General features: G+C 38.7%; 2 protein-coding genes across 4 annotated transcripts in view; one reads left to right on the forward strand and one right to left on the reverse strand.

The window, feature by feature from the left end:
- Nucleotides 1-2,019: 2,019 nt before the first annotated feature.
- CISD1 (CDGSH iron sulfur domain 1) lies at nt 2,020-24,670 on the reverse strand. 2 transcript variants are annotated; one of them, XM_028513479.2, is made up of 3 exons: nt 24,471-24,670; nt 17,478-17,683; nt 2,020-2,432 (listed from the first exon to the last, which is right to left on the reverse strand). In XM_028513479.2, exons 1-3 carry the CDS (start codon nt 24,493-24,495, stop codon nt 2,343-2,345), a joined length of 321 nt encoding a protein of 106 aa, XP_028369280.1. In that variant the 5' UTR covers nt 24,496-24,670; the 3' UTR covers nt 2,020-2,342. The 2 variants fall into 2 exon arrangements, with proteins under 2 accessions (XP_028369280.1, XP_028369279.1); XM_028513478.2 differs by lacking the exon at nt 24,471-24,670 and adding an exon at nt 19,108-19,546.
- A 1,153-nt stretch (nt 24,671-25,823) lies between these two features.
- The window catches only part of IPMK (inositol polyphosphate multikinase), a 44,853-nt gene continuing 43,892 nt past the window's right edge, over nt 25,824-26,784 (forward strand). Inside the window, exon 1 of one of the 2 annotated variants that reach the window (XM_028512382.1) lies at nt 25,824-26,329. In XM_028512382.1, the coding sequence (XP_028368183.1) occupies nt 26,140-26,329 (190 nt within the window). In that variant the 5' untranslated portion in view covers nt 25,824-26,139. The remainder of the gene's footprint in view (nt 26,330-26,784) is intronic. The other variant, XM_028512380.2, reaches the window with a different exon arrangement.

The raw sequence follows: 26,784 nt of genomic DNA on the forward strand, positions 1-26,784 counted from the left end.
ATTCTCCAAATGCTTCATTCTCAATTACATAGTGTATGGTCTATATGCTTAATGCATATCTGGTGAGACAAATGTCATTCTACAACACAGTGAACAAGTTTCTTCATAATATTAGAAAATTCTCAACCTAGCCTAAAATCTTACTTTGGAAATCACTGGAACGTAAATGACATGGAGAAAAAAAAGATGGTGGTGCTGTGGGGAAGCTCCATTTGCCTGATTTCCCAATCAAATGAAAAAGCAATTAGAAGCTTTAGGATGCTTAAATGAGAACAGTGACTTTTGTGTGAAAACATACATTAACTAAACCACACCCACGTGACTTTTTACAATAAGTAATATGAAAAGGTTTTAATATACAAAGAAATTCTAGTTCAAGAGCATGTAATAAAATTTTAACATGACCCAAAATATACATTTACCTAATTATTTTAGACTTGATGCTATGGTAGATCTACAGTAAGGTGATCATTTCTAATTTCACCATAAACACACACACACCCAAATAATCTGTTTGAAAAATAGTTTTGAGAATTGGTACTACTTATTTTCTCTTCCACTTAACTATATAAATGCATGACTAATAATATTTCAAATTCAAAATTAAGAAAACAGTTTAGTCTGTTAAAAAATGTCCCTTTGCCAGAAACTTTGGGAATGCATGGATTTTTTTTTCTTTGAAACCACCTTTTAAAAGCATGAGGCTCTTTTTGCTGATGCATTCATACTTATTTTAAATGGGGGGAAGGGCACAGAAAAAACTGTACCCTAAGAAACTGATAAGCAGAATCCAGGTTTGTGATATTTTAGATTTTGTGCTGAAGATGTGCTTTAAAGACATGTCCAAGTCAGTCACATGGGGTACTTAAAACCAGTATACATAATCTGGGCATCAACTTTATATACCATAATACACAAAACTGTACATTTAGAAAGTATCAGTGGTCACATAAGAATGCGAATGTTTGGTTTCATTGATTCCTGTAATTTCTGAGGTAATTCTGGATTTTAGCAAGTAGAAGCTTGTGATTTACTACTACTGAGGAGTCAAGTATACTTAAAGAAATGCTAAGAATATTTATCTGGCCATGGCTGGTGTGACTCAGTGGATTGAGTGCTGGCCTGTGAATCAAAGGGTTGCAGGTTTGATTCCCAGTTAGGGCATATGCCTGGATTGCAGGCCAGAGCCCCAGTAGGGCATGTGAGATGCAACCACACGTTGATGTTTCTCTCCCTTCCTTCCCCTCTAAAAATAAATAAAATCTTTAAAAAAAAAGTTTGTTACTTTTGTAAATTTCAAGTTGTTTGTCTATATTACATATGTATTTTGCCATGTGTTTTTCTTCTTACCCATAATGTCCAAAATTCTCTTTAAAAAATATTTACTCCTTTCTTCTTATGTTGATCCTAATTACTTACATTTTTACATTTTCATTTTTCTGAATTAGTAATGAATGTGATGTTTGTGGGCTGAGTCTTTGGGAAATAAAAATGTTCTCATACCTTTCTTCTTACCCTGTGACCACCATTTGTCGGGGATGTGTGGCTTTGCATTTAGGAGACTTGACATTATGTGCTCCAATTAAATGTCCCCATATTGGTGCATGCTACTCCTTGGGCTATAATTCTGGGACATTATATTTTAAGGCATCCTTCATGAGTACTTTAAATCTATTCCCTTTGAGACTTAAATTGCTAGTGGTTGCTTTACTGGATCAATGAACTATCCATGAAGATGACTACCAAAGAAGTTACCACCCCTTTATTATTGACCTGGCCCACTTCTAAATAAGCAGAATAACATTCAAAGTTCATTTTGATTAATAACTGGGAAAACAAAGAAGCCCTATTTTCTCAGTGTCATTACTACTGTCAAGAAAATCAAGGTCATAACAGGTTTTTCCTACATTGTACTAAGATTGATGTAGCTCGAACACACCCAATTTACTTTCTAGGTTAACTAAGTTATAAATGGAGACACTTTTTCTTGAATATTTTAAGTAAATCTGCATATTCATCATTTTGAGAATAATTTATTACTTTAACTTCAACATACAACTACATTCTAATGTGATTATATTGAATATAAAGAAACAGATCCTTCTAAGACCAAAATAACCCAAAGGCCATGATGTTGCTTTCACTTTTTCCTTTTTTTTTTTTTTTGTTTAAACAAATGTGCACCATGGTGGCTCAACAAGTATGGCAAATGCCATGAATATGAAAGCAGCAGTTTGCAATGGATCACATCTAGAACCCAGAGAAGGCGAATTAGACAGAAGTGGTAGTTATTCTAATTAAACAATCAGGACAAGTTGGTTTGCAGCATTAAAACTGTTGATTTAAGCTTCTTTTCTCTTAATGATCAAAGGTCCCACGTTGTCTCCAGTCTCTTCATTGTGTTTTGTGTGAGATCCATCACAGAGGGGGAACTAGGAAGACAGAAAGAGAATGTGAAGTGTCTAATCACATCTGCAGTACCGTTTGGCAAGGAGAGGGTGACGGACGTTCAATTCACATATATAACATGATAACTCAATATACAATAGCATTTCCTTTTGTGATATTTGATTATGGATTTTAAAAACCTTTTCCATGTTTATATACTAGTAATCCTTTCTATGTCCACTGCCAATTTATGTGTAAAAGTCTAAGTTCATTTATTTAAAATCAATTTGTATATTATCCTTTGTTACTTTGTAGAATTTTTTCCCTAAACCTTTTTGTTTTGCGTATTTTTTCCTGCCCTTAATTCCTCTGCTCCCATACAAAAGGCCTTTTTAATATCATACATTTCCCTTCATACATTTCTTTTTAACATTCTTCATGAAGACTTCTTGTTTTAGAAATGTGGTAGATTTACATTTGTTTTCATGATGACACATTCTAGATATAACAGACATTTTTGTGTCCAGTGGGGAAAAAAGGGACAAAACTAAATTGATAAGTGTTTCCTAAAGTGTGTTCCAATGGAGTGCTGCAATATATTCTGATATGTGTTTAAAAAACATACATAGCTATTTTGTTTCACAATATACATTAATATTTTGCAAAAGCTTCTGCTATAAAAAAAACCCTATTTTAACCCAAACTCTTTTTTTATGATATCCATTAAGTTTATTTTTAAGTACATTTTACTGGCTATGCTATTACAGTTGCCCCAATTTTTTTCTCCCCTCTATCCCCCTCCACCCTGAACTCCCCTCACCCTCCAGCATTCCCCAACCCCACCTAAGTTAATGTCCATGGGTTGTACATGTCAGTTTTTTGGCTTCTCCATTTCCTATAGTATTCTTAACCTCCCCCTATTTTGTGCCTACCTATTATGCTTCTTATTCTCCATACCTGTTTTTCCATGCTCCTTCTCCCCCTCCTCACTGATAACCCTGCATGTGATCTCCATTTATCTTTTTTAAAAATATATTTTATTGATTATGCTATTACACTTGTCCCATTTCCCCCCCTTTAATCCCCTCCATCCTGTATACCCCCTCCCAACCACATTCCCTCCGCCCTTTAGTTCATGTCAATGTGTCAAACATATAAGTTCTTTGACTCCTACATGTCCTATTCTTACCCTCCCCGTCTATTTTCTACCTACCATCTATGCTACTTATTCTCTGTACCTTTTCCCCCTCTCACTTCCCTGTTGATAACCCTCCATGTGTTCTCCATTTTGTGTGGTTCTGTTTCTGTTCTAGTTGTTTGCTTAGTTTGCTTTTGTTTTTGTTTTGGGTGTGGATGGTAATAACTGAGTTTGCTGTCATTTTACTGTTCATATTTTTATCTTCTTTTTCTTAGATAAATCCCTTTAACATTTCATATAATAAGGAATTGGTGATGATGAACTCCTTTAACTTGACCTTATCTGAGAAGCACTTTATCTGCCCTCCCATTCTAAATGAAAGCTTTGCTGGATAGAACAATCTTGGATGTAGGTCCTTGCCTTTCATGACTTGGAATACTTCTTCCCAGCCCCTTCTTGCCTGCAAGGTCTCTTCTGAGAAATCAGCTGACAGTCTGATGGGAACTCCTTTGTAGGTAATGGTCTCCTTATCTCTTGCTGCTTCTAAGATTCTCTCCTTATTTTTAATCTTGGGTAATGTAATTATGATGTGCCTTGGTGTGTTCCTCCTTGGGTCCAAGTTCTTGGGGACTCTCTGAGCTTCCTGGACTTCTCAGAAGTCTATTTCCTTTGCCAGATATGGGAAGTTCTCCTTCATTATTTGTTCAAGTAAGTTTTTAATTTCTTGCTTTCCTCTTCTCTTTCTGGTACCCCTATAATCCGGATGTTGGAATGTTTAAAGATGTCCTGGAGGTTCCTAAGCCTCTCCTCATTTTTTTGAATTCTTATTTCTTCATTCTTTTCTGTTTGGTTGTTTCTTTCTTCCTTCTGGTCCACACCATTGATTTGAGTCCCAGTTTCCTTCCTATCACTATTGGTTCCCTGTACATTTTCCTTTATTTCACTTAGCATAGCCTTCATTTTTTCATTTAATTTGCAACCAAATTCAACGAATTCTGTGAGCATCCTAATTACCAGTGTTTTGAATTGTGCATCCGATAAGTTGGCTACCTCTTCATTGCTTAGTTGTATTTTTTCTGGAGCTTTGATCTGTTCTTTCATTTGGGCCAATTTTTTTTTTTGTCTTGTCGCACCTGCTACGTATAAGGGGCGGAGCCTTAGGTGTTCACTAGGGTGGGGCAACCAGGTCGCTACCTTGCGATGCTATATGTGGGGAAGGGGTCTGAGAGGAAACAATGGTGCTTGCTCCGCTCTCTGCAGACTTCAGTCATTTCCCCCACTACCCACAAGCAAAGTGGGCCCTTCTGGTGCTGATTCCCGGTAGGTGTGTTTGTGTACATTCTAGGACCCCGTGGGTCTCTCCAATGAACTCTCATGTGAGGTTGGGAGTTTCTCCCGCTGCCGCCTCAACCCCCACAGGTGTTTTCAATCAGTGGTTTGAGGCTTTATTTCCCTGAGCTGGGACCCTGGGTTGGTCGGTATGTCTCACTCCCCAATTGTTCCTCCCAGTTTATCTGTGCGCAAATGTGAGACCCCTGGTTCCACCAGCCACTGCCTCACCGGGTCCACCAGCTGCTGCCTTGCCAGCCAGCTGCAGGCTTGCCCACCCGGTCCTCCACTATTGCTTTGCCACAAGTCCTCTCTGCCCGGCTGCCCAACTCTACCTCTCCTACCCGACTCTGCCCCTCCTACCAGTCTGGATGAATGTGTCTTCTTTAACTCCTTGGTTGTCAGACTTCCATACAGTTTGATTTTCTGTCAGTTCTGGTTGTTTTTTGTTTTTAAATTTCTGTTGTCCTTCTTTTGGCTGTGTGAGGAGGCACAGTGTCTACCTACGCCTCCATCTTGACTGGAAGTCTAATCTCCATTTCTGTGATTCTGTTCCTGTTCTAGTTGTTTGCTTAGTTTATTTAGTTTTTTTTTTTTTTTTTAGGTTGTCAATAGTTGTGAGACCCTTGTCATTTTATTATTCATAGTTTTTGATCTTCTGTTTCTTAGATAAATCCCTTTAACATTTCATATAATAATGACTTGGTGATGATGAACTCCTTTAACTTGATCTTATCTGGGAAGCACTTTATCTGCCCTCCCATTCTAAAGGATAGCCTTGCTGGATAGAGTAATCTTGGATGTCAGTCCTTGCCTTTCACGACTTCAAATACTTCATCCCAACCCCTTCTTGCCCGTAATTTCTTTTAAGAAATCAGCTGATAGCCTTATGGGGAATTCCTTTGTAGGTAATGGCCTCCTTTTCTCTTGCTGCTTTTAAGACTCTCTCCTTATCTTTAATCTTGGGTAACTTAATTATGGTGTGTCTTGGTGTGTTCCTCCTTGGGTCCAATTTCTTTGGGAGTGTCTGGGCTTCCTGGAAGTCTATTCCTTTGCCAGACTGAGGAAGTTCTCCATCATTTTTCCAAATAAGTTTTCAACTTCATGCTCTTCCTCTTCTTCTGGCACCCCTCTGATTCAGATGTTGGAGAGTCTGAAGTTGTCCCACAGGTTCCTAAGCGTCTCATTTTTTTTGCATTCTTGTTTCTTCATTCTGTTCCAGTTGGATGTTTATTTCTTCCTTTTGTTCCAAATTGTTGATTTGAGTCCTGGTTTCCTTCCCTTCACTGTTGGTTCCCTGTACATTTTCCTTTATTTCACTTAGCATAGCCTTCATTTTTTCATCTAATTTGTGACCAAATTTAACCAGTTCTGTGAGCATCCTGATTACCAGTGTTTTGAACTCGCATGTGATAGGTTGTCTATCTGCTCATCACTTAGTTCTTTTTCTGGAGTTCCAACTGTTCTTTCATTTGGGTCATACATCTTTGTCTTGGCATGGTACGTTACATGGTCAGAGGTGGAGCCTTAGGTATTTGCCACAGCAGGGTAAACCTCTTAGTGGGATGGGGCACTATCTGTGGGGGAGGGATCAGAGAAGGAACAATGGTGCTTGCTCGGTTCTTGCCCCACTTTCCATCATTTCTCTTGCTTCCCACAAATGCATTGTGTCCTTTCAGGTACTAATTCGCAGGTGGGTTGGTGTGTGTACATTTTAGGACCCTGTGGGCCTCTCCAATAGACTCTTGTGTGAGACTGGAGTTTCCCCCGCTACCACAACCCCCACAAATTTTTTCAGCCAGGGATTTTGAGTCTTTAGTTTCCTGTGCTTATACCCTAGGTTTCGTTTGTCTTACTCTCCTGTTGTTCCTCCCAGCTTATCTGCATGTGAATGTGGGAACGCCTATGCGGTCCACCACCTTGCCTTGCCAGGCATCCTTTCCACCCTGACTACCTGTCTCCACCCCTTCTACCAGTCTGGATGAATGTTTTAATTCCTTCGTTGTTGGATTTCCATGCAAATGATTTTCTGGAAGTTCTGGTTATTCTTTGTTTTTAAATTGGTTGTTAACCTTTTTTTGGTTGTATGAGGAAGCAAAGTGTTTCTGCCTATGCCTCCATCTTTGCCAGAACTCTCAAACTCTTCTAAACTGACTAGATTATGGGGACTTCTAACTTCATCCATTATTACAGTGTTCTATAGAGCATACTTTGCAAAATGCTGCTCTAGACCTTGTTGCTTCAACATTAGAGGTTGCTTCCTAAATTGTTATACTTTCATAATTTTATAAAAATAAAACATAAAATGCCTATGTATAGTTTTGAGATTATCATATTCATCAACCTATTCTACTGGGATAATAACTGTTTAAAATATACTTAAAATTGGGCCCTGGCTGGTGTTGCTCAGTGGATTGAGTGCCAGCCTGCTGTCACTGGTTCAATTCCCAGTTTAGGGCACATGCCTGGGTTTCGGGCCAGGTCCCCAGTGGGGGGCACATGAGAGGGAACCACACACTGATGTTTCTCTTCCTCTCTTTCTTCCTCCCTTCCCTTCAGTCTAAAAATATGTAATAAATAAATAAATACATAAAATATACTTAAAATGGGGCTAGTTTCCCTTTATGCTAATCTTCATTACCAAACCTTCCCTGTTTATCCTTTACCTATTTATTCCTCCAGATAAACATGAGAATCTTTTTGGCCAAATCCTATTTTATTTCTTTTGTAGTTTTTGTTTTCAGGTCTCATGCATATTCTGACAAGATTATTTGTCCTATTTCTTCAGTTATTATAATCAGGTATATTTTCATTTGTGCTCTCTCTCTATATGAGTCTGTCCAGAAAGTATCCAGCCACATACTATGAAAAAGAGAGACATTTATTAAAGAAGATACAAGATACAAGAAACATTGTACACAGGACAATGATGCCTCAGTCCCCTTCAAACTAGGCACCTCAGGATCTCACACAGTTGTCCTAATCACCATCAGCTGCCCCATTGTATTTTCCTGAATCTCACTGTTGGTCTGAAATCTTTTCCCTTTCAAAGGTGATTTTAGTTTTGGGAAAAGCCAGGAGTCTCAGGGCACCAAATGTAGGCTGTTAAGTGGCCGAGTCACCTGGGTGATTTGATGTTTTGCTAAAAAACTCTGCATCAGGCGTGATGCATGAGTGGGCACGTTGTCCTGATGAAGCTGCCAATCACCACTTGCACACAGCTTCAGCCTTTTGAATCATCTGAATAGTTTCCATGCAGGAATGTTCGAGCTTACCACAAAATATGATGGAGATTCATTGCTCTACTTGCTCAGTCGTTTAGAATGCGATGACCACACAGTACAGATGCTCACTCAAAGGCATCTACCAGCCCCACTGACTAGTCCAGTGAAGTCGTCGCTGTTTACATATGCGCATTGCAGTCCACTCTCCTTGGTGGACAGGTTACGTTGGTGTTGCGCAAACCATTCCTGTTATATTTACAATAGTTGGACTTTTTCTGGACACACCTCATATATATTATTGGTTTTTGCAAATACATCCTTCCTGCTGTTAAATAAAAATAAGAATTCAACAGCAGCGTTTTAGGTGTCTCCTCTGGATTTTACCCTTACAAGGTCCAATTACCAGTAAATTATTTGTTTCTTTCTCTCTCTAGGTATAGCTTTTATTTCTATTTCATGTTAAATGATGATAGCTAGCACTTTTGTCTTATTTTTGATGTCTGGAATGTACTTACACTCTAGAATGTAGAGTTTCATGTTTATTACAGGGTACACTACTATACTGAAAGAGTCTAGAAGAGTAAAGTATCAAGAGTCTTGGCCTTAAGGGTCAAGTTGCCTCATAACTCACAGTGAAGAGGGGTCTAAGTTTCTAATACCTGAAACTAGACAATAAATGTATATAATCTTAAATCTTGATATTAGAAGTGTCTACTCTAAAATTAAAATAATACTTGGTTGATGTTAAAGATATTCATTTTTAATTTTACCATGTATATATAATTCTGAGTTACAAATAACAGAAAACCTAATGGTTTTCAGAATATCTTATATATCCAGATATAAATTCCATGTTGGTGTAGATGGCAATATAAATGTAATGTATATATAAAGCTTATGTTATTTCTTTTTTTAGGTGAATAAGATATGGTACACAGTTTATTCATATTAAAAACAAATCCTTGAAGCAAAAATGTAACTGCAAGCTTTCAGGTTATTTGGCACAGATGGGGAAAGAGGCCATAAAACATATCAAGCTAAAATGTATCCTACCACAAAGAACAGCATTTCAAAGTGACATGTGTTTGATAAACAAACAGATGATTGTACAGTGAGAATAAAAGTTTACATTGTAAAAGAATCCATTTTTATAAATAGCTCACACAAAACATATTGCTGTAAAGTTTTATGCACATGTTATAAAATGTATTTCTAGAAAATGAAATATCTGTAAATTAAAAAGCCTCAAAGAATGTAGTGATTGAGCATGCTTCACTTTTATTTCTTTTCTAATCCCATTAAAAATACTAAAAACTAGTTAATTTTCTCAAATTATTTTCCTCCATATACAGAATCAAGAATGGGAGAGAAATCTCTAGAGAAATAAAGAAAATCTTACAAAAGATTAACAAAGCCATGGATCAAAAATAAAAATATACTTTTTATAATAATCTGTTTCTGCCTAAAAACTAAAATTCATGTTTTATCATGTTTTTAAAAGTAAACAAGTAAAAAGTAAATATTTCTTTAAAAAGTAATGAGTAGAGAACCCAGAAATAAAAAACCCAAGTCTCTATGGTCAATTAATATTCAACAAAGGGGGCAAAAGCAAGAAATGGAATAAAAATAGCCTCTTTAACAAATGGTGTTGGGAGATCTGGACAGCTACATGCAAAAAAATGAAACTCAACCACCAACTTACACCATACACAAAAATAAACTGAAGATGGATAAAAGACTTAAATATGAGTCATGATTCCATAAAAGTCCTAGGAGAGAAGATAGACAGGAAAATCTCAGATATTCCATGCAGTAATATTTTTACTGATATGCCTCCTAGAGCAAGAGACATAAAGGAAAGAACAAACAAATAGGACTTCATCAAAATAAAAAGCTTCTGCACGGCTAAAGAAAACATTAGCAAAATGAAAGGGAACCAATTGTATGGGAAAATATATTTGCCAATGGTATCTCGGACAAGAGTTTGACCTCCAAAATATACAAAGAACTCACATGACTCCACACCAGGAAGACAAACCATCCAATTAAAAAATGGGCAAAGGACCTGAACAGATACTTCTCCAAGGAGGACATACAGAGGGCCCAGAGACATATGAAAGGATGCTCAGCATCATTAGCCATCAGAGAGATGCAAATTAAAACCACAATGAAATACCGGTGAGAATGGCCATCATAAACAAATCAACAAACAATAAGTGCTAGCGAGGTTGTGGAGAAAAGGGAACCCTAGTGCACTGTTGGTGGGAATACAAACTGGTGCAGCCTCCTTGGAAAACTGTATGGAATTTCCTCAAGAAACTAAAAATGGAATTGCCTTTTGACCCAGCAATTCCACTGCTGGGATTATACCCTAAAAACCCTGAAACACTAATTCAAAAAAACCTATGCACCCCAATGTTCATAGCAGCACAATTTACAATAGCCACATGCTGGAAGCAGCCTAGGTGCCCATCAGTAAATGAGTGGATCAATAAACTGTGGTACATTTATGCAATGGAATACTACTCAGCAGAAAAAAAGGAATTCCTACCCTTCACAACATGGATGGAACTAGAGTGCATTTTGCTAGGAGAAGTAAGCCAGGTGGTAAAGGACAAACACCATATGATCTCCACCTATAAGGGAAACCTAATTAAAAAAACAAGCAAGAAAGCAAAATATAACCAGAGACATTGAAATTGACAACAAACTGACAGTAAACAGAGAAGAGGGAGGAGAAAAATAACGTGGGAAAGAAAAGAAAGGGTTGTAAATGAACATGTACAAAGGACCCATGGACAAAGCCAAAGGGGGGTAGGACTGAGGGTGGGAGGTGGGTGGGGAGTGGAGGGGAAAGTGGTGATGGGAAAATGGAGACAATTATATTCGAACATCAATTAAAAAAATAAAAAAAAAGTGGTGAGTAGTACATCCTATTTATTAAAAAAATTTCATATTACTAAAGTATATAAAGCTTTTATGCCTTTAAAATGTAAACTAGTTGTTAAATGTCCATTTGGCAGAGGCACTGATATCTTTATTTATTTATATTAAAGATTTTATTTATTTATTTTTAGAGAGGGGAAAGGAGAGAGAAGAGAGGGAGAGAAACATCAATGTGTCATTGCCTTTTGTGTGCCCCCTGCTGCGGACCTGGCCCACAACCCAGGCATGTGCCCTAGTCTGGGAACCAAACCAGCAACCCTTTGATTTCACAAGCCAGTACTTAATCCACTGAGCCACACCAGCAAGGGAAAAATATTTGGAGTGGTATCTTAATATTAATAATACTTTCTATTATTGCTTAACCACAGAAATTATTGACTTAAGTCAGAATCATTTCCCAAAGTTCATGTGAAGATCAAGTATTCTCATTATACTTACACATTAGGGATTTCTCATTTTAAGTTATGAAACAAACATTTTATTTTCAACCAAAAACCAAAATGAGTTATTTCAAAATAAGATTAGTAATTTCTTAGAAATGCTTTGTACATGTCAATGGGATATGTTTATTGAAATTACTTCACGATCTTTAGTATAAATGAATGGTAATTGCTTGGCATTAAAATTCAAATAGTAAATTATATAACAATATGTTTTTTAGAAAGTGTCTTATTTTCATTTTTTTATTCAAGAGAAAGAAAATGAGTGATAAAGACTTTCAAACATAATCTAGGTATAGTAGTTTCTGCAATAAATAATAATGTAATGAAAACATGAAAATTTTATTAAACTTCTTGCATTTAAAATTTTGAAATTTGTTAAATTTGTCCAGCCAAGAACTGAAATTATAAAAATGCAAAGGGTATACTGAATTCAGTTCATGTAGTATTAATACTTAAAGATCAAATGATTGGTGAAAAAGTTTAGCTCATAGTTAATTCTAAAATTTGTTCTAAGGTGGCAGTCTTTGTTTATTAATACATCCTGAAGAAAAGTTTGTGAATTAAATTGGCTGAATTTCCTGTATGTCCAGAAAATATTCTATTATGTTTGTTACACCAATTAAAAACTATACATCCACTAATCTGAAATAGCTTTAAAACTAGGGAAGAGAGAGTTACAAGAAGTTGGAATAAATGTTTGGGAGAAAAAAAGACACCAGGATCCTTTTTTTCCACTTAGAAAGCTGACAACATTATCAGGGTTTTCATAAAAAACACAAGATTTGTTTCTTTTTAATGGCCACATACCTCAAGTTATGATATTTCTGTTTTTAGGACAATTCAAAATGGAAATAAATACACATTCCTCCTTGAATTATCTCTTCTATCTGCAACAGCTAAAGAAAAATTTTTATTTTCCCTCTCTAAACTTTGTATTTTTAATGAGTTTGGATTATATTTCCCAAGGAAGTTGCCTGGGGCCATTCTGGCTTATTACCATAAACCACTCTGTGAAACATGATTGCTTTGGTTGAGAAAGAAAACAAAAGCAGTGAGATCTTCAAACTTCCTGAGAGAATATGGCATTTTATACCATTCTTATGTACTTACTTTGGTAAATGTAAGATAGTAGATATAGCAAGAAAATGTATAAACAGAATTAAGATTTTACAAAACTGTCCTTTTGTGGATTGACCAACATTCGGATAATATCCTATTATGTGTTTTTCAAAAAAATTATTGATTTTTTAGAGAGAGGAAGGGAGAGAAGGTAAGAGGGGAAGAGGGAGAGAGGGGAGGAAGGCAGGGAGAGAGAGGAAGAGATGGGGGAGAGAGAGAAAGAGAGAGAGACAGACAGACATTGATTTGTTGTTCCACTATTTACGCATTCATTGGTTAATTCTTGTCTGTGTTCTGACCAGGGATGAAACCCACAGCCTTGGTGTATTGGGACCTATTATATTTGTTAGATATTGTTTCTATGAAAAAAATGGACTCAGTGCAACCCACTTCCAAACTATTAATAGGAGGGACACTTTCTATGACACATACACCCCAAAACATAAACAAGCACACCACTAACAAAAACCCCCCCAACTCAATCCCTGAAGTTGTAAATAAAAGACAATGATTCTACATAGTATGTGCAGTTGCACATCAGTTTCAATTTCAGTTGAGTTCTGGATGTTAACTGGAATGGCTTTCCTCTATTTCTAATTTCTTAGTCTGCATTCTTTTCTTGCCCCAGCTCAAAGTCTGTCCTGCCTTCCTGCTGGCCACAGTACAACTCAGCAAATGATGTAACAACCTACCTGAAGCAAAGGGGGTGGGGTGGGAATCTAGCAAGACTATGTTGCATACTCTTCTCTTACACCAATGTTCCTTTATCTTCTTGTTTCGAAAGTAAGACTATCTTTCTTCCTTTTTAAGGCTGAGTTTCATATTCGTGCTTAGTCTCACTTCCTTCCACCCTCTTTGAAGACACCACTGTCTCAAAGTCTCAAATAATATCTTTCCCTGTAGTTGCTTTAATCATTTCTTCTTTATTGGCTTCTTTCCTTCTCACTTTACATATGGATATCCCTTTTGTGAAATATGGAATGAGTGAATTTTTTTGAAACAGCAGAAGGCATACCAATCTTGGGGGAAGCAGGGGAATGAGGTGTGTTAAAAATTATTTTCTACATGTTACTAAAGAGATCCAATTCATTAGGTCTGGGAAAATTGCTCATGTTAGATGCACACAACAAACCAGCAATTGTACCTTAAGAGTGAATTAGGATTAAAATAAAGCTTATATTGCAAATAACATTTTTTGGAAATAGGTAAAAGAGCCATTTACCTTTTATTGTAAACGCAACTGGGTTGTATAAGGAAAAATTACTAAATATAAACTGAATACAGCTATCTAATCAAAGGTATTAATTACAAGTCTTCTGTGCATTGACACGTGTGTGACTTGGCACCTGTGTGATAATCTTAGGAACCTCAAGAATGTGGGGAGCTTCCAAAGTAGCATGAAGAAAAGTACATCCATTAACTTGAATAATACTCAAAATGAACTCTTAATTGGGAATGAAAAGTACTCAAGATTCAGTCAAAATTTAGAAGTGACAAATGCTAGATGCAAAGGGGATCACTAATGTCATAAAAGATAAATGAATAAAAAAGACTGAGAAAATTGAAAATAAAATGATTGGTCTGGCACTCCTTTCCTTACAGTCTACCTATGGGAATTGGTGATCCCTAGTTCAACCATCGGGAAACTCTAAATTGTATCATGCAAGAATAACCCTGGAATGTTATGTTGAGCTATAAAGTCTAGTAAACATTTAAATCACTAGCTTCTGTACATTTGTTTCTTCCTTAAATACCTGAGATTTTAGTCCATGAAAGAACACTTTTACTTTATTGGCCCTTTACCTTCTGGGAAAACCCAACCAAGGTAACACACTTTACTTGACCTCAAAGCTAAGCATTAGAGCTCACTAAGCTATTTGTTATCTTCTTTCTCTTTCCATTCACCGTCACACTTACTGAAAATTTGACATGTACTCAGACTGCCAGCATTTCTTTATTAGTAATTCACACTTTAACCCACTTGGACACAGCTTCTATTCTATTCTTCTGTTGAAATGACACCAAAAGGTCAAATGACTAATTGTTTGATCCAACAGTCTTACTATAATAATCTATTCACCAGGTCGACTTTGCACAAGCTGATGATGACAACCAAATCTTTGAAACTTTTCCCCCTTTCCACTGTAAAGCCATGATATTCTTAGCTTTGTTTTAACTAAGCTCTTATTCCTTTTCCTAAAATGCAGAAAATTCTCTAAGTGTTCATTCATAGTCCTTGATTTTTATCTGTGTCAAGGACCGTTTGGTTTCATTCCTATGCTTGACTCATCACTTTTGCTGATTTCTATCTCTAACCCCCATGCCTCAACTTTAGTCCCACATTTCAGAACACCTGCTGTGCATTTCTATTCAAAGGTCACCTTTAATGCACTCTTTGAAATTGATCTCCTTATCACTGTCCTAGGAAATTAGCTTTTCCCCCTGCATTCCTTATTTCTGTTAATGGCACCACCTCTTTGAATCCCACAGGCCTAGACACTTCCATAATCATCAGTTTTTCTCCCCCAATCTTCCACACAAACCAGTCATTGCATTTGGCTGATCCTTTCCTCAAAATGTTTCATGCATCTATTCACTGTTCTCCATTCCCACAGCTAGCGCCCTGGTATAAGCATCATAACTTTGTATCTGAAATCCCTAATAAGAAGCTCCCCCATGTCTGGAGGCACCAACTCCTCACTGGTGTACTCAAGATTCTTCCATTTGGCCTTGTTTCTAGGGGGAGACAGGTGCTAGGACCAGACTAGATTCTTCATTGATTCCTCCTTTGCTCATATGAGTCTTTTCTAGATTTTGAGAATGTCTTCAATACTTGCTAATTTATTCAAATGCTACCAATCTTTCTGGGGCAATTTAACTTGCATGTATATCACTATGCCTTCCCAGAAAATTGTAGCCCACAGTGTAAGCTCTTCTTTTTATATAAAGCCCTGGTACTGTATCAACTATACAAATCCATGACACCTGCTGTTTTATTATTTAACTTTTGTCATGCATACATATATAGTAGACATGAAGTGAATTAATTAAAATCACTGACTAGCCCTGGCTGGGTGGCTCACTGGTTGGAACATTGTCTGGAGCACCAAAAGGTTGTGGGTTTGATCCACAGTCAGGGCACACACCTAGGTTGTGGATTCAATCCCCAGTCAAGGTCCATATGGGAGGTAACTAATTGATCCATGTTTCTCTCTTTCCCTTCCTCTCTCTCTAAAATAAATAAACATGTCCTCAGGCGAGGATTAAAATAATAACAATAAATAAATAAATAAATAAATAAATAAATAAAAACACTGACTAAAGAACTATTACAACTCTGACTTACAAATTCTCTAATTTATAAAGGTATTACTTTCTATATTTTGGTAAGTAACAACAGAATGAAACCTATACAGGCATAGTTTTAAAAAACAAACCAGAGCTAGTATATAGAATATTACTGAGGATTACTTTCTAGCAATCCTGCTAGTATTTTCAAACAACCCCACATTCCTAATGAACAGTGTTCTTCTTAAGATATAACTTGTTGTAATGGCACTATTAATTTTTTGGTTCATATTCCACATGCTCATCAGGTGTTTTTTAGACATAATGTCGTAATCCAAGCACTGTATCACTGGGTTATACAACATCAACTGTACTGGGAGAAGAGGGTTAGTAGAATATGCTTCCAAGTGCCTAGTATGCGATATGTTGACACGTGATAACGGCTCTCCACTGTAGGACGGGGTCCCTCACATAATGTGCTTTAAGGCCTCACATAATATGCTTCCCGAAATAGATACATCGGGTTTTTTTTAATCCTCACCTGAGGAAATGCTTACTGATTTTTAGAGAAGAATGGGGGTGGGGAGGAGGAAAGGAGGCGGGGGGGAAAGAAACATTGGTGTGCGAAACATTGATCAGTTGCTTTCTGTGCACACTTCAACTGGGATCAAATCAACAACCCAAGCATGTGTCCTGACATGGAATTGAACCTGCAACCCTTTCAGTGCATGGGAAAATGCTCCTACCAACTGAGACATCTGCCCAGGGCCAGATACGTCATTTGTATCGCCTATTCTCTTAGTCCTTATGAAGTCATCTTTAGTGAAATCCATTATATTTAAATGCTAACAGTGGTAATACGTAGTGTTTTCACCATACACTAGAAATTCTGAAGTTATTCAGTGTACAAAGCTTTTCAAGATGATCTTAGAAAATTTTACCATCTTCAGATCAGCAGCTATCATCACTGTGTAAAAGCTGTGGGTATTAAAGATAACACATCCACACAGAACTTAATGTAATGCAATTCTCACAAAAGAAAATAAGATTTTTAAAACTCCAATGTTATAATTTAACTGCAGGAGCTGCTGCTTAAAGGAAGCTTAGGATACAGGGTCGATGTTTACCAAATAAAAAATTTTCAGGGCTAATTTACCAAAACTTTATCTTGAAATTTCTAAAACTTATACTAGAATTCAGGAGCTTAAAAGCTCAAAAAAGAATTGACCTCTTCTGTTTCTCTGTATTTAGGCTGCATACTTCCTTTCATGGGACAGTGGAAGGCTAAGATCCACTTGAGGAGGAAATCTTATGAGTAAAGGGATTTCTCTCTCTTCTTTGGCTAAGAATGTGGTTACATTCACCTGAACTCAATGAGAACATGATGTAATTTTACTGTACAGTGGTTATACATTTTAGTAACTATATTCCTGAAGAGTACATGAAAAACAGAGAAGAGCAGGATCCATTAAAAAAAGGGGAAAAAAAGGGGAAAAAAAAAGCTGTGTCTTAACAGTATCTGGTGATACCAGTTTGACATTATAGTTTAAAAAGAATATTACATTAAAGATGGTACTAATATAAAGGACTTGTTTTCCTCACCTTTTTGGACCTCCAACAACGGCAGTACACAGCTTTATCTCCCAAATCCTCCATGTCAAAAGCATGTACGATCTTGGGGTTGTCTTTCTGAATGTTAGGGTTAACCATAGATTTGTTGCGATGATCTTTAACATAAAATCTTTTGTAAGCTAGGTAACCAATTGCAGCTGTCCCAGCAGCAATGGTAACTGCTGCGATCCATTCAACTAGAGTAGGAAAGAAAAACAGGAATAATTATAAAAACCAAAATATATGCTAATAATCTAACACAGATGTTCAGGAAATCCAATTTTTTGAGTATCAAGCATCCCAATAGTCAAAGTTGGTTTTTAATGTTAACTGAATGATCAGAACACATTAGTGTAAGACTTAGTTAAGACTTTCCCCAGCCCACACGTAAGCAATTGTGTATTTTGGATTGAGAAATGATAGCTAAATTAAAATAGAAGAGGGAAACTTAAAAATCAGTTTATAGGTAGAGAAAGAAAAACAAGGCTTAATAATCTTTTTAAGAATTCACAAAAAGATTTAAAATAACACATGAGCCCTGATCAGTGTGCCTTCGCTGGTTGGGCATCGTCCCATAAAGCGAAAGGCTGCTGGAACATGGTCAGGGCACCTGCCTGGGTTGCAGGTTTGGTTCCGGTTAGGGCACGTGCAAGAGGTAACTGACCTATGTTTCCTCTCTCACATCCAAAGTTTCTCTACCTCTTTTTCCACCTTCCTTCCTCTCTCTCTAAAAATAAATAAATAAACAAACAAAATCTTAAATAAAAATGACATGTGAGCCTGCAAGATACCTACTGCTTAAAAAAATATTTAAAAAATTCAGACTACAAACAGGACAGATTCCCCTATCCCCCCACCCCAAGTCAGGGGGTAATTATGTTAACAAAATGACTCAGAATTCATTTGAATAGTAAGTCCTTTAGTGGCTTTAAAATGTATAACAGCAAACAGGACTGGTATCCAAAGAAAAAAACAAAAAAAGACCAATAAAACAAAACCACCCTTAATAGTAAACATTCAAAGTAATATATCTGGCATGATTCTAGGCTTCAAAGTCCTTCAAAATTGTGTTTTGTTTTTTTAAATTTCAAAGTGCCATCTCATTAACATAAAAATCAGAATGTACTAATTTAATATTAAACATGATGAGTATTATTCTCATTTAATAAATTCTAAATTTCCATTATCTATCAGTGGAAGGTTATCTGAATTCCCAACAAACTTCATTTTAAATTTAATGACATTTTGGGGGTTTGGGGTTGAGTGAAAAAAGCGAAGGGATTAAGAAGTACTAATTGGTAGTTACAAAATAGTCACAAGGACGTGAAGTACAGCATAGAGAATATAGTCAATAATACTGTAATAACTGTCTACGGTGCAAGTGAGTACTAGAAATACTGGGAGGATCACTTCGTAAACTACATAAATGTCTAAACCACTAAGCTGTATACCTGAAACTAATATAAAATAACACTGAATGTTAACTGTAACTGAATAATAAAAAATAATAAATTTAATGACATTTTTCTACTCAATTATTCACTTGACTAACAGCCACCTATTTATTCTTTCGACATAGCTTTTCAAGTAGTCCTTAGAAACCCAAGCACTTAACAACTACCCCATTTCCAGAGAATGTTGGAGAGGAGAAAGCTCTGCATAGTCTGGTTAGCCTCAGCCTCAGAGGAGAGTTGTCTATTCCCAGCACGGAGTGGACTGCAGGAAGAAGTTGAACAGGGGTCAGGATAAACACACTGGACTGCTTCCCAGCACTTCCTGAGTCAGATCTTCACAGTGTTTGAAATAAGTTCCCAGACTATCAAATAAGGCCCTAGAGAGATAAGTATAAAAAACACATTCCAAGGCCAAATAAAAACATATAATGAATAATGAACTGTATGGCTAAGTTTGCAATACTGAGTCAGATTTCTTATTACACTAATGTGATTAACCACTGTACCCAATACTGCCTTACATAAAACTGGAGCTCGTCTTACAGAATTCTAAAGGAAAGGAACAACCGTTCTGACACTTAAGTTTCTTTTATCTTGGCCTTCTCTTAGCTTATTTAATAATTTAGATTTTATCAAGTTTCTAATTAGCATATTCCTTGGATTCTATTTTCAACCACAGTATTTTTCTCTACAAAGTAATTTAGTATGTTTTCCTTCCCTCAACATTTCTATTTCTCCTTGCTGTAATCCCATAAAATAAACATTAACACTATGCCCTTTCCAAGTGCTGCATGACTGAGAAAACAAGTTAATAAGTCATTTGACAGCTTCAAACCTTTGGCCTTACTGGAGGATGTTTTTCAACTGCACATTTTGTGAAGATTTGTCTTGAATTTTAGTACTGCTTCACAGTATTTCCCTGTGGCAATTCCAAGCAGGGCTGAAACTTTGCTCTGATTCCTAGCTTCATTCATGACCTTCCTTTCTGATGCATTATTTACCATGGAACCCCCTCAAGAAAATATTCTGTGTCAGGAGCTATGGCAATCCACTTCTCCATAATGGAAAGCCAGTCTGAAGAGTTAATGTACTTATCATAAAATGGGCTAAAATATTGCTTTGTATAGCCTATGTTCAATTATCTTTGTTGAATGCTATCTTTAGGAAAAATCTGAAAGGAGGAATATCCCAAAATATTAAAATAACACAATTCCTTAAATGCTGTTGATCTTAGTTACACCTTACTTTTTAGGTGAATTATAAGGTAATCTCTAACAGGCTTATTTTAATGGTGCTTACATATTACAAAAAAGCCTGAGACCCAAAGAACACGTCTGACTGGCTAGCATTAATTTGTCTCACAATATAAAAAAGAGAATCCGATAGAAATTTCTACCTTAAACTTAAAAAAAAAACCTTATCCATTAAAACATTCTTCTATTCTCTTTTCTCTTATTACCCACTGAATCCACTTGGTATGGTAAGCTTTTTTTAAAAAAAAAAATGTATTTACTTCCCCCAGATATTTTGATGGGGGAAGAAATGACAGAATAACTGACACAAAAAAGACGCAACAGCAAATGAAAGAAATGGGAACTGACTCCATCCAAGATACCATCCAAGAGTGGCTGTCCCATGGGGAATCAGAACATGCACTGTGTCCCTACTTCCTAACAAGGGTCAGTAATGACCCTACACAAATGTCTCTCTCTCTCTCTCTCACACACACACATATGCTAGAAAAATGGCTTTGTATCTGCTCCAGTGAGTTTTTAAAATTACAGAAGAATGTCCATTTCTTCTTTTTCCCCTTCCCAAATTCTAATTCTCTAAACTTATTAGAGATAAATATAAAATGCAGCCTCAATCAGTCTTTTCTGGCAAAAAGCTGTGGATGTCACTGACAACTAGGGACAAGAAGGGAAGGAAACTATATAAAAATAGATAAGAATGATTCTAGATTCAAAAGTCAACAATTAGAATGGAAAGAAACTGAAAACTCAAGTAACATTTAGTCCTTGGTAGTATATATGCCTATTAAAAACTAGAGACAACAAAGGACTTTACCAAGACCCAATTTTTAAAGATATTTTAGTTGACAACCAACTGACTTGCAGACATTCTGGAGTCCAGAAAAATCCTGATCATTATTTCTGTCCCTTCCGGTTTATAGCCACTTGCATTGTCTATAGACATCTCTCAAGGCACAGAATTACTACAGTTAGATCAAACCCCAGCGTATCCACCCGTACTTAACAATGCTTTCTATCTACACAAATACCATGAATAAGCCAATAAAAAGAACAACATACAGAAAATACATTGCTAAATAATCCCTCCCTTTCTTACTCTTCCCTTAGCCTATTACTGTGTAATCTCTGGTTTTCTCTATTAGAATTATTCAGAGATAGAGAAAATATGAACTTGTCCCCAAATCCTACATCCTTGTTTACAACCTATTTCTCTGCTTTTCTCTAGCGTGGGGATTATTTTGTTAATCTCACCCTGCTTCTTTTCCTTTAGTCCTTTTCTGCCCCAAACTGTCCTCTCCAGCCCAGTGTCAACTGCCACAAAATCAGAATGTTCATCTCAAGAGGGGGGAGGGGAGCTGTGTTTAAATTTTTCCCTCTCTTAGGTCTCCTTCAGATTGGTAGGCTGTGCCTGGTAATGTTTTCTCTCAAGGCCTGGCATACAGGTAGTGTTCAATATAAATTGAGTAAAAAGAAATAATAGATTACTAACTTGAATTTATGCTCTACCTGCCCACCAGACCAACACATTGCTGTTACACCAAATAACTTATCTTTCTTTGGCCTCATTTTAACCTCTTGTATCAAAGTGTGAAATGTAAGTCCTGAGATTAAAAATAAAACTTTATTATGAAATATTTCAGATATACACAGGGAATGCTCTAATAAACTTGGTTTCCCCTGCATTCCTCAAGCCCCGGCCCCATTATTTGTTAACCCATAGGAACTTCTTTATTCACAGTCAGAGCTGTGCATTCTTCCTAAAAAAACCCACTTAAATAGTTACTTTAAATGACTCAATGCATTTATTGAACCCAAATAAATTAGTTGTATAAAATAGACAAGGATATAAAAGTCAGAGAATAAGAATTTATGACATTTCGTTTTGATTACATACATTGTAGTGTTCAAGGTTTGGGGTGAATAATAAGCCAAAAGGGAGATAGATGAAAACCTATTTTGTAGCCTGAGGATAAAGCAAACTGAAAAAAAAAAAAAGGGACTTGAGGGGGCAGCAGATTAAGGAAAGCCTTCTAAAATATTTGGTTAAATTGGATTTTTTCTTCTGAATATAAACAAGAATTCTGCAAGCACACATATACCCTTTTATTTATTATCTAACATATACAGCAGTTACCATTATCAAATACCATTCTAAGCCCTTTATAATTATTAATTTATTTAACTAAGTAGAGACATGGTTATCTTCCCCAAAATCAAACTATCTAAAATGATTTTCAATCTGTATAAACTAATAGATTTGGTTTAAAAATTGGGAAAATAACTTGACTCTAATCATTATGAGGTGGATTCCCAAGACATTGTCCCTACTCTGCCACACTACTATATTTGAGAAAGAAGGTGCTGGAAGAAAAGATTTACCAAGGCTCAAGACAGTCCTCACAACAACCTTTATGCTTTTAGGTAAAATAAAAAGTAGCTGCTTCTCATACAAAGTTGAGTACTTCAAGATTAATAACCCTCTTCACCAAGCAATTTCCTATCCCTTAGAAAATTGCAAACTAAGGGGAAAGTCACCTTTAGATTCCCCTAGGGTTAGATTTAAAAACAGAAAACAAATCTGTGGTGATTGCAAGAAAGATTAGCCTGTAGGTTGTATTAAGAAGCCCTAGGGTTCACCTATTTCATATTTCAACAACATGCTACTGCAATAGAATTTAGTGTGCACTTACACAAAATGACTCCACATTTTGAAGACACATTTGGAATCTTTCCACCCATATCACAGAAGTGCAAACTGTCTTCCTGTAATATTACCAGTGGCTCAAATCACATGAATATCTTATTTTACATAATAGTCTTATTCCTGAAAGTATAGGTTTGGATTTTTAAAAAACAAAACACAAACAAAAATCATTCCCTACTTTAAATATACCAAGGTGCCTCAATTTGAGACTTACGATGAGTATCCTTTCAAGTAATTTTTGCAAATAATCACCTCCTTCATACCTCATAAGTAACTTAGAAGATTTATGGGTTGTCACCCTCACTCTCTCACATAACTTTTGACCACAGAAGTGGAATCCTCCAGTTCACAGAATCTACTACAAAATTAAGGCTCATATTAGTAGGAACCTTTTTACAGATTCTGGCACTGTTGATGCTCAATACGTACTAAATAAATTAATGGGGCTACTTTTAAAAAAAATTTTATTTTAATCATTGTTCAAGTACAGTTTCCTCCCTTTTATTCCCAATCCAGCCCACCCTCCCAACCCTCCCCACTTCCCTCCCATTACCACCCTCCCCCTAGTTTTTGTCCATGTGTCCTTTAAATTTGTTCCCGTGAACCCTTCCCATTGTCCCCTGAAATTCCCTCTTCTCTCCTCTGTGGACACTGTCAGCCTATCCTCTATTTCAGTGTCTTATGGGGCTACTTTCAATTAACTTCTAGACAATCTCTTTCCCTTTACTTAACTACTGTTACAGGTGCCCAAATGTTGATGTGCGGCGCTTTTATTTTGGGCAAAGATATCACATATTATCACATACTGGTACATAACATTATATTAATAATTTACTACCACCCCCAATTTTTATGAAATGAAGTTCACATTAATTGACTTCTGGAAAGTCTCTTAATTTTAATTTGACCTTCTGTGAAGTGACGTTTCCAATATTTAGGTACCAGCACAGGGAAGCAAAGGTGAAAAAACTGAAGGCTCAATGAGCTCAGTTTTCAATCCTCTCTCCTGGACTACTGCCACGAAGCGCCAGATGCCAGAGCATAATGAAAACCTGGGAAAACTTAAGATCCCGAATTGGGTTTCTTCCCTTAAAAAAAAAGTGCAAAACTAAGATGTGATTAGTCATGCATCCATCTCTTCAGGGTTGCTGGCAATACATGCTCTAACTACACAGTGATTTAAACGTGAGAAGAGGGAACAGGTTTTTTGTTTGTTTTTCCTTTTTTCCACGCCTCCTGAATCAGAACACAGAAGTGTCTCGGGGGAGAACAAGAAAAGCTAGCATTGGTATCATTAGGTTTTAGGGTTTGGTTGGTGGAAAAGTGATCCAGACCTGGGTAGATGCCTGCATATCCCCCACGCCAATTTTGCTGGCGGATACCACCAATCCACACCCCTTTCCCGGTACGGCCCAGGGAGCCCGCAGCACCGGCCAAGAGCAAGCCCTTGTGCATCTCAAGGTTACAGGATCCGCGGGCACGCACAGCAGCCGTAACAGCCCAGAGAGGTGCTGACGAAGCTGCAACTGGTGCGCAGGCCGCCAGCCTCACCCAATCCGGGGCCCCACTTCACCTCGTACGTTGGAAGTCAGAGTCATGGCGCAGTCGCTTGCTAGGAGTGCACAGGACACTGAAAACAAACAGCGTAGCGCTGACAGACTAACTCGAGGTGCGAAAGGCGGCCTAAGGGCACCAACTCCAGGCAACTACGGCGCAGGCGCCGCGGCAGTCCGTAAGCACGTGCGTGTTATCCACCCTAGCGGATGATGAGCATGCGCAGATCTGTGTCCCGGGCCACAAGGAAGTGTACAGTCCGGATTTTGACAGCTGCAGGAGGTGGGAGGAGGAAGCGACCTAGAGAGGTAGCAACTGAGTTTGCGCAATCTTGAGGGGCGGGGTCCTGGAGCCCTGAGGCAGGGCTTTGGGAATAGGGAATTGAGGCTGGGGTTTGCGTGTTTCTCAGGTGTGTGGGGGTTCGGGAGGCTTTGTACAGGTGTTAGGACAGTTGCCATAGTCAGATATCTAAGATTTTTTACTTAAAAATTTCGTATCCAGTCCGGCACCTGCAAGATCAGGTCTAGGTTTTGTATAAAATGCCAGTGGCAGTCGCAAATCAAGCATAGTCCCATTCCAGAATTTCTTCTTACTCCCTGTGTACATCCCTTTCTCTGCCTTTGACCCAGTCATCGGTTGAGGACCTTGGAACCTGCGCTAAGGGTCGAGTGGGAGAGAGGGGGAAAAAGGACTCATTTCTTCAAAACATGTGCTCACTTAAAAAAGATTCAGATTATTCTTTGACTTTTAGTCTCAGATCAGTGTCGGTTCCAAACATTTTTTTTTCTTAAATAAGAGCCGTTTAGGGGCACCAATTTAGGGAGAGAGGCTAGGATTTACTTGAAGGGTGTTTTGAAGCCGCGTCTTCTAAGAAGATGTCTGGTTTTACGTCTGTCGTTTTTGCGTAGGGTGGGAGTTTCAGGGAGTTGACTGCAGTTAAGGGGTAGCTTCCCAGGCCACCCTAGGCGCCGCAGCGGCTTCCTAACTCTCCTGACACGTGACTGACCGCTCCACACAACTAGAAGCCCCAGGCCTTTGAGCCTTTCCCCAGAACCGCTGAGACGCGCCCTGAATGAATGAAAGCACAGCGGCGCTGACGATCTCTTAACGCTGGCCTGTGGTTTGGGGAGTGAAGGACCGCCAGTGTGCTCGCCCCAACCATGTCTCCGTCCTGGGCCCGGGGCCCACCCTACCTCGTCCCACCCCGCCCTAGGGGGTCCCGTCCGGCGGCCTGTGGGCATGCTCAGTAGCGGCGGCGGCCGCGGGTCGCGCAGTCGGAAGCTCTCGCCCGCAGCAGTGCGAGCGGCGCAGACGCGCGCGCGGCTGCCGAGGGGACTGGAGGACGGCGGGAGGGGGCGGGGGCGCAGGAGGTGGGGCCGCCGTCTCCGTCAGGGCCCCAGGGAGCGCCTCGGCTCGGTTCCGTCTCTGGGCTGCGCCCCGGCTGGCGGCCGCGGCGGCAGAGCATTGGGACCCGGGATCCGTGCTCCGCCGGGAGTTGGGCAGGGCAGCGCCCTTGCCTCCGCGGCGTCATGGGCCCCCTCCCCTGGCCTCAGCGGGCACCAGCCGCGGGAACCCCCGGGCCTCCGCACGACCGAATCTGAGCGACCCCAGGCTTCCCCGGCTCACCCTCTCTCCGTCCTATTTTTTTCTTCCTGCCCTCGCTGCCACTACCGCTTCAGCTCTCGGTTATGGCAACGGAGCCACCATCCCCCCTCCCGCTCGAGGCGCCTGGTCCCCCAGAAATCCGGATCCCACCGGCCAGCGAGGCCGTTTCCGAGAGCGCCCCGAAACCGGCGGGCGGCAGGCTCCGCTTCCTCAACGGCTGCGTGCCCCTGTCGCATCAGGTGGCCGGGCACAAGTACGGGAAGGACAAAGTGGGTAAGTAGGGTGGCGTGGGGCTCGCCGCTCCCCTTTCGTCTCCCTGAATCCCCAGCCGGCGGAGGCAGCCTGGCGCCCACTGGCCGGACGCCCCCCTGGTCTACACGCGGGCCTCTTCCGCTCTCCCCAAGAGCCTCGCGACCCATGCAGCAGGGTGTCCAAAGTGGGGCGATTCTAGGGTGTGGGGCGCCAGGCTTACGCTGTAAGCAGGAGGTGGCAGGGAGAGGAGTGCCTGGTCTCTCCCCAGGGAGGGTGGGTGTTGATTGGAGACAGCGTCTTTAGTGAAAATAAGGAACTTCATTTTTACTGGACGGGGAAGTAAATTCTCCACCGAGCACGAGGTCTGTTTATTATAAATGGGTAGCTGTTGCAAAAGAGAAGGAATGAAATACAGATGATGCTAATCTAGTGCCTCTTTTTCAGTGCATAGCAGGAAGGGGGGAAAAACAGCCCCC

This window comes from Phyllostomus discolor, chromosome 5, assembly GCF_004126475.2.
Source record: "Phyllostomus discolor isolate MPI-MPIP mPhyDis1 chromosome 5, mPhyDis1.pri.v3, whole genome shotgun sequence".
Classification (NCBI taxonomy): Eukaryota; Metazoa; Chordata; class Mammalia; order Chiroptera; family Phyllostomidae; genus Phyllostomus; species Phyllostomus discolor.

Bases quoted from the DNA above. Each gene is read 5' to 3' on its own strand.
- CISD1 (XM_028513478.2), bottom strand. From the start codon at position 19,147: ATGCAGAGCTTTCTCCTCTCCAACATTCTCTGGAAATGGG. The intron at 17,684-19,107 runs GTAGTTGTTAAG...TTCCTACTCTAG, and splicing joins CAACATTCTCTGGAAATGGG to TTGAATGGATCGCAGCAGTT. The intron at 2,433-17,477 runs GTGAGGAAAACA...CTGTCTTCCTAG, and splicing joins GTTGTTGGAGGTCCAAAAAG to TTCCCCCTCTGTGATGGATC.